Source organism: Eleutherodactylus coqui, chromosome 2 (genome assembly GCF_035609145.1).
Source record: "Eleutherodactylus coqui strain aEleCoq1 chromosome 2, aEleCoq1.hap1, whole genome shotgun sequence".
NCBI lineage: Eukaryota > Metazoa > Chordata > Amphibia > Anura > Eleutherodactylidae > Eleutherodactylus > Eleutherodactylus coqui.
This window is the reverse complement of record NC_089838.1, coordinates 62,682,842-62,695,013: the sequence shown is the minus strand read 5'-3', so window position 1 is coordinate 62,695,013 and position 12,172 is coordinate 62,682,842. Positions and strand designations below refer to the sequence as shown.

Genomic DNA, 12,172 nt, shown 5'->3' with positions numbered 1-12,172 from the left:
CCCCTATGTGGGACAAGAGGCCCTGGTATCCCCTGTTAAAAGCCTTGACTATTCGGGGTCCACTCCTACTACCAGCCGTTAAAGATCTCCTGCTCCAGGGCCCGCTAACATACCCGGGGGTCGGTAAAAATGGAGGCTAGCAGCATGGATGCTGAAAGCATGATACTGCGTGGGAAGGGACTCTCCCATAATGTAATTACTACCCTGACAAAAAGCCGTAAGCCTATCACGACAGCCATCTACGATAGGATATGGAGGAAATTCACAGATTTCTGTAAAATAGAGCCAGGGGAAATCCCAGGGATTGACATACCTGTAATCCTGGAATTTTTACAGGCAGGCCTAGAGAAAGGCCTTAGCCCTAGAACCCTTAAAGTTCATACAGCAGCACTAGGATCCTACCTAGACTTCCCTTTGGCAGAACACCGCTGGGTGCGTAGGTTTCTCAAAGGGGCAGAACGACTTCGACCCTTTGTCAGAGAAACTTTCCCTACCTGGGACCTAAATATAGTCCTAAATAGTTTTTGCCAACCCCCCTTTCAACCCCTCTCCCAACTCTCCCTGAGACTACTCACGCTAAAAGTTACCCTTTTAGTTGCCATAACTTCGGCTTGGAGAATAGGGGAATTACAAGCGTTATACTGTATTGAACCATACATGGTAATGCAAGATGACCGGATTACCTTCAAATTGGACCCAGCCTTCCTACCGAAGGTAGTGTCAAATTTTCGTAGGGAGCAGACGATCACTCTGCCCTCCTGTCAAAATCCCCACAATGAAAAAAAAACGAGAATTTCATAGCCTAGATGTTAGGAGAGCCGTTCTAGCGTATCTGGAGGCTACCCGCTCTTTCCGTAAAAATAATAACCTCTTTATTCAATTTCAGGGGCCGGCAAAAGGAAAGACGGAATCTAAGAGCACCATTGCGAGGTGGATCAAGACGGCCATCCAAGAGGCATATAAAGCCAGGGGTCTCGATCCTCCGGGGAAAATTAGAACCCACTCCACACGCTCCCTCTCCTCCTCTTGGGCAGAAAAAGGCCAGGCGTCTGCCGAGCAGATCTGCAAAGCAGCCACCTGGTCTAGCATACATACATTTACCCGACACTACAGGGTTAACGTCCAGTCGGACAAAGACCTGGGCTATGAACGAAAAGTCCTCCAGGCAGTGGTCCCACCCTAGAGCCACGTATAATCTGGTATACTCCATATGTAATGGGGCCGTCGGGATGACGCTCTGGAAAGACACGGATTACTTACCGGTAGTCCCATTTCCAGGAGTCATCACGACGACCCATAGTTCCCTCCCTTTTAGAATAATTCATGTTTTTCAAATGTAAATATGACCGAATAAAGGTAAATTTTGGTTTAGTAAACATTGTCCACCGTAATAATTTGTAAGTCACTAAAGCATGGTGGAAAGGGGAGGTGCTTTTAAACTCTTCCTGTCCCTACCTGGGTCAGAGGGCAACCTCCATACGTAATGGGGCCGTCGTGATGACTCCTGGAAATGGGACTATCGGTAAGTAATCCGTATCTTTTGCCTCATGTCTGCGGGCACTGCAGGAATCCGCACTCAGAATCCGTGCATGCCTGTGGACATGAGGCATACTAGCAAGCTGCAAGGAACAAACAGAGAGTTCTCCAATAAGTATTTTAAGTCCTATCAGCAATTTTTTTTGCTGGAAGGAAACAGCTCTGTTTATTGCACAGTGGCCTACAGTGGTACTGCATAGGACTCATCATGCTGTCCCAGCCCAGGCCACTACACAAGGTACAGAGCTGTCTTCTTTGAGCAACCAAGCAGTTTGTATATTGCCAATTGGAGGTGGTCCTGGGTGGCAAACCCCTGTCAATCAGCTATCGATAACCTATCTTGAGAATAATCCTTCGATCTATCAAGTCAAAACCAATGTCACAGTTAATTTAGAGTGGAGTACAACATCAGCATGCTTTAATCAGTCCTAAGGCGTTTCATCAGAGGTTCCGTTTCAGAGAATCAATCCTGATGTTCATGTTCTTGCCCCGGTATAAGCCAGCGAATCCTATCAGTTTGCATAGAAGCATATACAATAAAGGACGTCACATAGACTACAGAGAAAACAAGGAGCCAGTCTATTCCAGCCTGAGGAGTACTGGGTAATGGACCTTCAAGGTCAGCTTCTGTGACAATGATGTCCGGTTCAGCCTCAATTCCTGGAAGAAAGATTCAGATTATTAGAAACAATTCACTAAATTAAAAGCATCACCAGTGGAAATGAAAAATGATTCCCCCCTTCCCTTGGATGCCGTCGGTCATAATATGCACAACACTCTAATAGAAAAATCATACTGTGCCAGTCCATTGTTACAAGGCTTGTATAAAGAGTCTAACATTGACTTGTAGAAATGCTGCCTTGCAATAGGTGGCGCTGCAAAGGTATTGTTCCATCTCCCTTATTTGCATATTACCCAGAGGAGCATGGATGGCCTTATAAGTCTTCTCACTCACTGTCTAGGTGCTCTCCCTAAGGAGAAAAGGTAGCATTCCTGACCCAAGTCAATATAGTATAACCAAGGGGAAAGGATTTGCTACTTTTTTAAACAAAGAGGGGTCATTTAGTGACTATAGTTATAGAGGTTTGTTATCTGTGTTACTGGTAAGTGTAATCAGCGCATAAAAAGGAACCTAGTAACCCAATGATTCCCCTATTCTTGTAGTGCTGGGCCGATTCTCTTGCATTTTCCCCCTCACCCTTTATAAATGCTCCTGGTGGAGCATCTTCAGGCAGTGCAACAGTGACAAACCCTTCAATACATGTTATTTTTACAGATAATTGTTTATTAATTCCCATCAGGTCCAGCTGTATTAGGCCATCTACAATCCATTACTACAGGGACATAAATACATTAGGATCTGTTGTAGATAACCTCAGTTTATATTTAAGGGTTAAAAGGGGTTGTCCAAGTTATAGATTATATGTAAAATAGCTTCTGCATGCAGTAAGGTCACAAATAATGATATATTCCCCCTCCCGTCTCCTGCTGTGGTCCCCCCCACCCGCTGCTCCTGGTTTCCCCTATGACGTCACTGGTGCTCCAACCACTACCAGAGCTCGATGCTCTCACTGGGCTCTGCTATTGGCTGTAGTGCCTAGGACGTCCTGTAAACACACGGCTGGAGCGAGGAGTAGATTACCATTTGTCATTTTACAGCATGTAGAATGGCTTTTACCTATAATCTATAACTTGGACAACCCCCATTTAGGAAAAAAGAAAATAGAGGAAACTAGTTGCAACAAGAACATAAGACACAACGCCCCCCACTGGTTTCATCCAGAATACTTAGAGTACCTGCACTTTCAGAAAACTGACCTGTTAAAGGTAGGTGTACAGCAGCTTCCTATACACTTCCGTAAGACAGTCTTCAGCCGCAGAACGCAGCCAAAAATACGCAAACATAGCTGAGAGGGCGCAGCTCTTGTTGATATAGGTCTCCATGATATGTGACATGTTCTCTGAAAGTGCACATACTCTTTACGTGACCCTGGAGCTCGTAAGAGACATACCAGACCTGGTAAGTCTTCATTAGGCCTTATTCACACAGGCTACAAAATCACACGACTTTGTAGCGCTACAAAACGCATGTATGAGAAGCCCATGATTTCCAATGGGGTCTTTCACCGAAATGATGTTTTGTAGCCTGAAGAACCCATTGGAAACCATGGGCTTCATGTAAATAAGGCCTTAATGTGTTGTCAATATTTCACATAGGCGACAAAAATCGCACGATTTTCCGGCGATGCGACAGCGCGAGAAAACGTATGTTTGTGAAACCTGTTTTCCAATGGGTTCCTTCACATTAGCGTTTTCACTCATGCGATATGGTAAGAAAAAAAAAATTGCGACATGCTCTATATTTCTGCGATGTGCTATTTTCTCTCCCCCATGTTTCCCTATGGAGCCTCCTTTTTTATTGCATCACCTGGCATGAACTTGGGATTTTCCTGCAATGTGATTTTAACATTATAAATCCGGCGGTTTTATGGCAAGTAGCTGTGTGGTTCACAGCACTCTCTGTACCTGACTGGTTGAATATAAATGACTTGAAGGATTCCAGGTTCCTCTCGCTGTGGTTAAACCGCGCCATCGGCTTTGCACCTTGAAAGAGCAGGATGTTGGGGACAGCAACTGTACCAAATCTAGTGGACAGGCTGGGAGATAAAAAACAGCAACTTAGAAATCAGAGAGAAGGACGTTAAATTGTGAAGTGACAGTTTCAGCAAATATCTGTATTAACCTCTTCCCGCCACAGAAAGTAAATCCACGGCTGGGAAGCAATTACCTCCTCAGCCATCCCCCCTCGGAAGCTGAGCCCATGACATCCGCAGCGGGAGTCGGCTGGAAGTGCAGCAGTGGATATCAGTGAGAGCACCGATCCCCGCTGTGAACCCCTTGTATGCTGCGATCAATGTTGATCATTGTAAAGGGTTTATTAAAGAGGGACGGTGCTCCCTGCTTGAGGTTATCGACTCTCCACTATGTAGTAACGGTGGGGGTGCCATGGCAACCTGATGCCAGACAATTATCTGCGATAATACATTGCAAAACAGAAGTAGGTTAATAGGGTCACAAGGGATAGAAAAAAAATGTATATAAAAAAATTATGAATAAAAAAGTCAATAAAAGGAAAAAAAATTAGTATTAAAAAAACCTTTTATTGCGCACTCTACCCTCCTTGTTTAAAAAAAAAAGAAAAGCGCCATGTTTGGTATTGCTGCATCCATAGCAACCTGTACAATAAATTAAACACTTTTTAGTCTGCATGGCAAATGCTGTAAAAAAAAGGCTAATAAAATCGAGCCAAAATGCTTTTTTTTTTGTTCATTCAATAGAAAGAGATCAAAAAGCCACATGTACCCGAAAATGGTAGCAAGAAAAACTACAGCTCATACAAAATACAAGCTCTCACAGCGCTCAGCCGATGGAAAAATAGTTACAGGACTTTGAATGCAGCAATGCAAAAGAAAATATTTTCCAAAAAAGGTTTTATTGTGCAAAAGTGGAAAAACCTAAAAATCTATAATTTTGCCATGGTTGTCACTGTACCAACCCGCAGAGAAGAAAAATATTGTGTCATTTATGCTGTAAGATTAACGCTGTAGAAAAAAAAAACAAACGGCAGAATCAGTGTTTTTTCTCCCCGCCCTACAAAAAAATTAAGATAAACAAAAGTTGCACAATACATTATATGCACCCAAAAAGTGCTTCAGCTCGCCATACAAAAACCAAGCCTTGATACCGCCGAGTCAACTGCAAAAAAAGTTATGGCTTTTGAAAAGTGAAGATGAAAATCTCCCCCCAAAATTGTGTCCTTCGGTCCAAAACAGTCGGCATCACTGAGTGTTTAACGAAGCAACGGATAACCGAACACAAATGGTCTATACTATAATGGTGCCTTCACACAAAACGGAATTTACACTACAACCTGCTGCAGAATCCACACGTCTTCCACGTGGGCTTGGTGGCATATTCGTGGTGTGCAATTACGCCAGGTGCGAATACAACCCGCGGTCACACATGGCGGAGTTCTTTGTTCCATCCAGGCGATTGTTTCACTGCAATCCTCTGCTGTTCTTTCTGCTTTAGGGCTCAATCCCACAAATGTGGTTTGGAATCAATGAAACCACACTGATATTCATTGGCCCAGTCACAATTTATATCTATATAGATATATAGAGCATATAATACAGGCGTGAAAAAGAATGCAGCATGTTCTATTTCACAGCATATTACGCATATTCAACACTGTACGTATGCAATATACTGCATATGAGCGGCTTTGAATATGTAACAGCGCTAAGAAACAGAATGGGGAATCAATTGCCCTCGAGTGGCAATATGAGGGGTAAGAGGTAGTAAAAGTCCGCACAATTTATGTTAATGGCCTTTTTGTTCCCTTTTAAAAGTGTTTTCGCAAATCAGATGGATGAAAAATACCTATTTTTTTATTTTTGCATCGTTCACCATGTGGGATATATAGCTGCCCACTTTCCTTGTTGGGGTCGTTACGAGCACGGTAATACCTACTATGTGTAGGACTTTAATTTATTTCAAAATTGTTTTGTGGGAGGAAAAAAATGTTTTGTTTTGTTTTTTTCTTTACACTAGATTTTAAGTGAACATTATTGAACGTTGACACTATTCCCGCCACGGAGCCCGTTACGGCGGCGCCCAGAGACCCCATACTTACCTGCGGATCCGGCATCCCAGGTCCTGCATGACGTCATATGACGCAGCGGCGGTAGGCGGAGAGGCGATTTCACGCTATCTTCTGCTGTGCTACAGTGGAAGATAGCGTGAACGGACGGCTTCCATTGACTGCAATGGAAGCCGTCCGCGCGTACACCCGCAGCAAATAGAGCATGCCGCGGGTGGGGACGGAAGATTTGACGGTGCGGAATTCCGCATCATGAGCACTGAGCTATTAGGTTCAATAGAACCTAATAGCTGCGGGCAACGCGGCGGATTTTCACCGCGAATTACGCGGCGGAAATCCGTTCGTGGGAAGGAGCCCTTAGAAGAGATCATGCAATCTCTATCACAGTACACTGCATTACTTCTGTAATGCTGTGAGCTATGCAGATGACATCACTCTATTAGACTTTACTGGAGGCAAGATCTGGCACCTTGAGATTGCATCGCAGGGTGCTGTTGGGTGACAAGAGGAGCCTCCTCCCCGTCACCCACCACGATCGCTATTGATCGAAGCATGGAAGGGCCTAAATAGTCGAGAACAGAGGTTTGTACACTCAGGCCTTGTTCACACGCGCGCACTTTTAGCGCAGTATAGGTGCACAAAAAAAAACAAAAACATCCCTATACTACGCTAAACAGCGCAGCTGCTCCAGTAGGGGAGAGAGAGAAGAAGCGCCGCAGGGCTTTGGGATTTCCCCATAGCAGAGAGAGAGAGCGGGTCTATGAAGGTAATGGTAATAGGTCCACCTCTCCCCTGCTATGGGGGATTAACCCATAGCCCTGCTCTGTATCTACCTGCTATAGGGATCTCTGAGGGATATCACCATAGTGCAGAGGGTGGGCAGGGCTAGAAGGTGGGGACAGCTTCTCACAGAGATTCGCCATACCAAAGAGCTCCGCCCTTTCTTCCTACACTCTCGGGGAAGCCCTGTAAACCCGCCCCCTCTCTCTCCCCCTCTACTTCCTGCTATAGGGAAATCCCTTGGGGAGAGAGAGGTTGAGGGAATCCGCTACTGCCCCCTGTTGCTGGGAGAATTGGCCAGCAGCGGAGCTGAGGGAATACCCTGCTGCTTACAGCAGGACATTTAAAACTTGCTGCCCAGAAGCACATTTTAAATGTCTTGTTGTAAATTCCTGTTAGTCTCCGTGGGGATTAAGGGAACCCTCAGGAAGTCCCCTCTTCCCCGCGGTGACTAACAAGAATTTACAGAGGGACCTTTAAAATGTGCTTCTGGGCAGCAAGTTTTAAGTGTCCTGCTGTAAGCAGCGGGGTATTCCCTCAGTTGGCAGAAATCTATTTTCCTCCATATGAGTTTCCATAACTTCCTGCTCCCATAGGAGTCAATGGAAGCTCCTGCACAGCTCACCAGGTCAGGTCCTATCTTTTCTCGCAGCACGGACCTTAGATGCGGGCATTGTAGCCACGCATGTCCTATCTTTGATACGTGCAAGCATTTTGCGCGTCTAAAATTTCTTCATGTGAACGCTTCTATAGGAAGCCATTGGTTCTAATAGAAGCGCTCTTTTCACGTGCCTCTAATGCACGAAAACAGCGCTTGTGTGAACGAGGCCTCAGCCATTAGAGCAGGTTCCCGAATGTCATCAGATGGCCAAGACCGGGCTCTTTGTGGCACGGTACATTCATGCCAGGTAAAACGTGCGCTGCCGTAAAGAGGCGTAAGGGCGCTCACTAAGGGTTTCATCATTTTTTACCCCTGCTAAGCACGACCTGAATACGATAGTGCCCCATTCATAGATGCATTGTCCATTATATGAGGACTACTGCCCCCCAGTCCGGGACCAGGGATCACGAGGTACCTATTTATTTTGGTTTGTAATATTTTAAGTTTTGTCTCCTGTTTTTCTCCTTCCAGCATTTATACAAGAAAGTAAGAGCTCCATAATGTCAAGAAGAAGCAAAAATTCAAACATTTCCTGGAATAACTGAAAACAAAAATGTAAAAAAGTGCTGAACTACAACTTGCAGTAAATTAGGCCACATGTCGCTGCAGTCTCTCTGTTTAGAGCCATTATCAGACATACCTGCTGTGCTGAGAGGCATCCAGTGCCAAAAACTGCAGCGCTGGGAACGCTCTAGGCAAGGCATTGAAATGAGGAGCTAGGGCGGCAGAAAAATGACACCAGGGGGTAAAGAACAAAACCATGGTACATTCACTGCTGTTGGGGTTCAGGAAATCCATGAGGTCCTGCCGAATAAAGAAAGATCATCACCGGCAGCACGTAAATGTTAGCGAGACGTGTGCAAGGCTAAGGGGCGACGCAACTGTGTAATGAAAGGTTCTGCAGGGTAGATTTCCTTTAAATTATCTGGCTTCACCAGTCTTTATTTGCTTCACAGCAGAGCAACGTCCGCAGTGTATGACAACTAAACACCTGGCCAGCTGGCCTACAACTAGACATAATGCACTGCCCTCACTAGCAGGCCTTGTGCCACAGAACAGCAATACAAACAGTCCACTAACATCAACCTGTCAGCATAAGGGCATCAATCCCTGCCATACTTCTCGGTGACTTATAGCTTGTGCCAGCATAGGGGGGCGTCCTTCCCTGTTACGCTTCTTGGCAAGCAGCATCTATCTCTCCAAATAGCCAAGACAATGAGCTCAAAGCCCAAAAAACTAACCGTGAGGGGCACATACTCTCTTTTCCTGAGCACCCTCAGTTGTTTTCTGATTACCCAGCAGGGATACCCTTTCCCTGCCAGACAGACTTTCAGGCGGTCTGTCATAAGGCCCCCTAGTGGCCACTTTCACAGCTACACAATATACACATATCTCCTGTCTTGAACGCTACGCTCTGAAATCAACATGCCCAATCTTTGCTTTTCCCCACCAGCAGATTCTGTGGTACAGTTTCCAAATATCAAATTATGTACTGTGACTTTCAGACTACCACATCCCTCCGGTGGCAATATGGGGGAGGGAAGGGGGTAAGAGGTAATTTATGGGAATGGCCTTTGTCTGCCCCATCTAGACTGGACAGCCTCTTCAAAGTCTTGCCTTCCCAATTGAAGTCCCCTGTAAGGACAAGGTGTTTATTTGCATACAGAGGGTCTATAGATGAAACATATGGACACAGTGAGACCATACACTGTGTGAATGGACTGGTACATAAGCCAACATGCTGTTTATACATGGGCAGGTCAACAAAAGGAACACTAAAACTTTTAGCAACTCCAGTTGACTGGACATTATTAACCTTGAATAACCTTGAAAAACGATGCGCCATCCTGTTGACAACATGTCATGGTGCTCCGAGCTTCTGGGCCCATAGTAATCACTCATACTGGCCACCTTTTCTTCTAAACCGGTTATTCTTCTTACCCACCTGTGCCAAGGAAATCTGCCCTACAGGCACCTCGCACCAACGATGTATGCCTCTGCACCCCAGAGATATAACATACCCCATATCTCCGGATCAGTCCTCCCACAGAAACCTTTTTATCGTACCTGAGAAATATTAAGGATCTGTAGGGTAAGGTTGTCCACGCTGGTAATGTTGCGGTCCTCACAGTTGACCTTCAGAGGCTTGCTGCTATCCGTAGTGTTGGAGTCGTCCGTCCGGGCTTGCTCTGCCTCTGCCGTATTGGCATCCGTATTTTGGGTTTGTTCTTGTGTCTGGTCACCCGCACTGCTCGGTGTACTGTCATTAGAGACACATTCGGCACCACCCGTCACCCCATCACACACCGTGCCCATACCGGCTCGGTCCTTCCTGTCTCTGGGGAGCATAGAGAGTAGCACTGCAGGGTCGGGGTGCATGTCTGAGCTCTGCATGGCATCCGCAATCTCGGCGGTCTTGTACTGCGTAACGCTTGCAGTAACGCGCCCTTCTTCATTCTGGGCTGGTGCGGGTGCGACACCGCTGCTCTGGAGGACTTCTGGCTGAGGGTCTTCTGGAGAAGCAGCTTCATTTGGATTACCTGTTGGAAATGTCAAAATGAGAACTCGGGCTGCTCTCACATCTCAGGCGGGGGTTACGTTTATTTGTCCCGTGAAAGGGGAATCCACTGGCCGAACGGGTCCGTCTTACGATGGAACGCACAGCGCCAAACGGACCCCATTAACTATAATCGGCTCCAGTCAGTTTCCACTCAGCTGCCCGGCTTTTCCTGAAATAGCGCTACATGCGGCGCCGTTTCTTCCGGTATTTTGGGCCGGATCTTCGATGGAACCTCCAATATTATAATTATATGCGGCTTTCATGGCATTATCTATACCACCACTTGTAGGGTACTACGCCATACTTTAGGGATGGCTTGTCGCCCACAACCCAGTATTGTTAGCGCCTCTCTAATATACTCCCGCTGCTCTCCTGGATGGCACTGCCCACTGGTTCCTCTGCCCATAGCACCGGGAGGGGAGGGGGTACTTCTCCACGAAGTGAGGGGAAGGCGAGTATAGTACATCGGGCAAATGAACGGCATCAAGAAGCGCACCGTCACCTGCTACCCAGTGGGATGGGAGAAGTACACACAGTTATCATGGCGGCCCTACAGCCTGGCACTCCAATCGGAGCATTTAAATGCCGCTGTCAGAATTGATGGCAGCATTAAAGGGGCTACCAGCGCGGTCAGCTGTAAGAAGCGCCTGATCCCCTTCCATACAAACCCTGAACGGCCATGACGTAGCTGTACAGCACGCAATTTGGGGGCAGCGCTATTTCTAGGCACTCTATGGACTGCGCAGCTCATGGGGGCACTCTGGCTGTAGTTATGGGGGCTCAGTACCTGAGGAAGGGGTCACGTGCCTCTAGTCCCCTGTGACAACAACCAGCGGCACCCAATAGCGGAGAGCTAGGGGAGGAAGCACTGCCCCCTGCAGCTACTAGGCGATCTATGGACTGCGCAGCTTATGGGGGGGCTCAGTACCTGACAACAACCAGCTGCGGCACCCCATAGTGGAGAGCTAGGGGAGGAAGCACTGCCCCCTGCAGCTACTAGGCGATCTATGGACTGCGCAGCTTATGGGGGGGCTCAGTACCTGACAACAACCAGCGGCACCCCATAGTGGAGAGCTACGGGAGGAAGCACTACCCCACGCAGCCACTAGGGGCTATCTACAGACCACTGTGCGGGAAGCCTCTCACCTCTAGCGGCCAGCGCCAGCACGTACACGGCACACGTTATCACGGCGCGGAGCCCCATAGCCGGCCAGCTCTTCTACCCATACAGAGACATTTCTGCGTTCCAGCAGCCCTCCGCAACGCTTCCGTCCCCGTCCATGACTCGCTTCCGCTAGAGGCGGAGCGCCGTCCATCAGGTTGCTGCAATTGCGCTGTAGTACTGACTCTGCCTGAGAGCGACGGAAAAATGGCCGGGAATCACGTAACTGCGTGCAATACCAGCACTGGCCACATGAGGTCGCCCGAGCTCCGTGTGATGAGGCGGATTAGGGGACCACATATCACCTCACGGCGAGGGCTGGGCAGTAGGGGGCGCTCTGGGAAGGGGCAGCATGACCTTATGTCCTTCAAAGCTGATTTGTGATGTGGAGTGGGGAAAGATGGCGCAAGACCTCCATTGTATTTTAGGATTAGCTTGTGTGGTAAAACGATACATTGGCGCTATTCTTACAGCCATGTACATCATTTATTTTAACCCCTTAACAACCACCCAGACGCCTTTTGCCATTGACTCCTTAACGCCACAGGACATAAGTTTATGTCCTGGCAGGGGGGTAATCGCAGCAGGACGTAAATGTACGTTGCATCACTGCAAATCAAGGTCACCGATCCCCGCTCTTAACCCCTAACATGCTGCAATCAATGTACATTGCGGCTTGTAAAAGGTTCACAGACGGGGCGTGCTGCCATGGCAACCGGACGCGCTACACTGCTATCCGGGCCTGCCAAGCGATCAGAACTTTTCTGGTTCAAGTCGCCTACGGGACATAAAAAATGTAAAATAAATAAA

General features: G+C 47.3%; 1 protein-coding gene across 1 annotated transcript; it reads right to left on the bottom strand.

Annotated features, from left to right (window-relative positions):
* Nucleotides 1–1,925: 1,925 nt before the first annotated feature.
* TXNDC15 (thioredoxin domain containing 15) lies at nucleotides 1,926–11,502 on the bottom strand. Its single transcript, XM_066591057.1, has 5 exons — nucleotides 11,347–11,502; nucleotides 9,708–10,180; nucleotides 8,281–8,444; nucleotides 4,063–4,193; nucleotides 1,926–2,196 (listed from the first exon to the last, which is right to left on the bottom strand). Exons 1-5 carry the CDS (start codon nucleotides 11,402–11,404, stop codon nucleotides 2,000–2,002), a joined length of 1,023 nt encoding a protein of 340 aa, XP_066447154.1. The 5' UTR covers nucleotides 11,405–11,502; the 3' UTR covers nucleotides 1,926–1,999.
* Nucleotides 11,503–12,172: the final 670 nt, after the last annotated feature.

Coding starts and splice junctions, on each gene's coding strand:
- TXNDC15 (XM_066591057.1), bottom strand. CDS start 11,404: ATGGGGCTCCGCGCCGTGATAACGTGTGCCGTGTACGTGCTGGCGCTG. Junction 4,194..8,280: donor GATGCCTCTCAGCACAGCAG/GTATGTCTGATA, acceptor TTTATCTCCCAG/CCTGTCCACTAGATTTGGTA. Junction 2,197..4,062: donor ATTTATATTCAACCAGTCAG/GTACAGAGAGTG, acceptor TCTTTCTTCCAG/GAATTGAGGCTGAACCGGAC.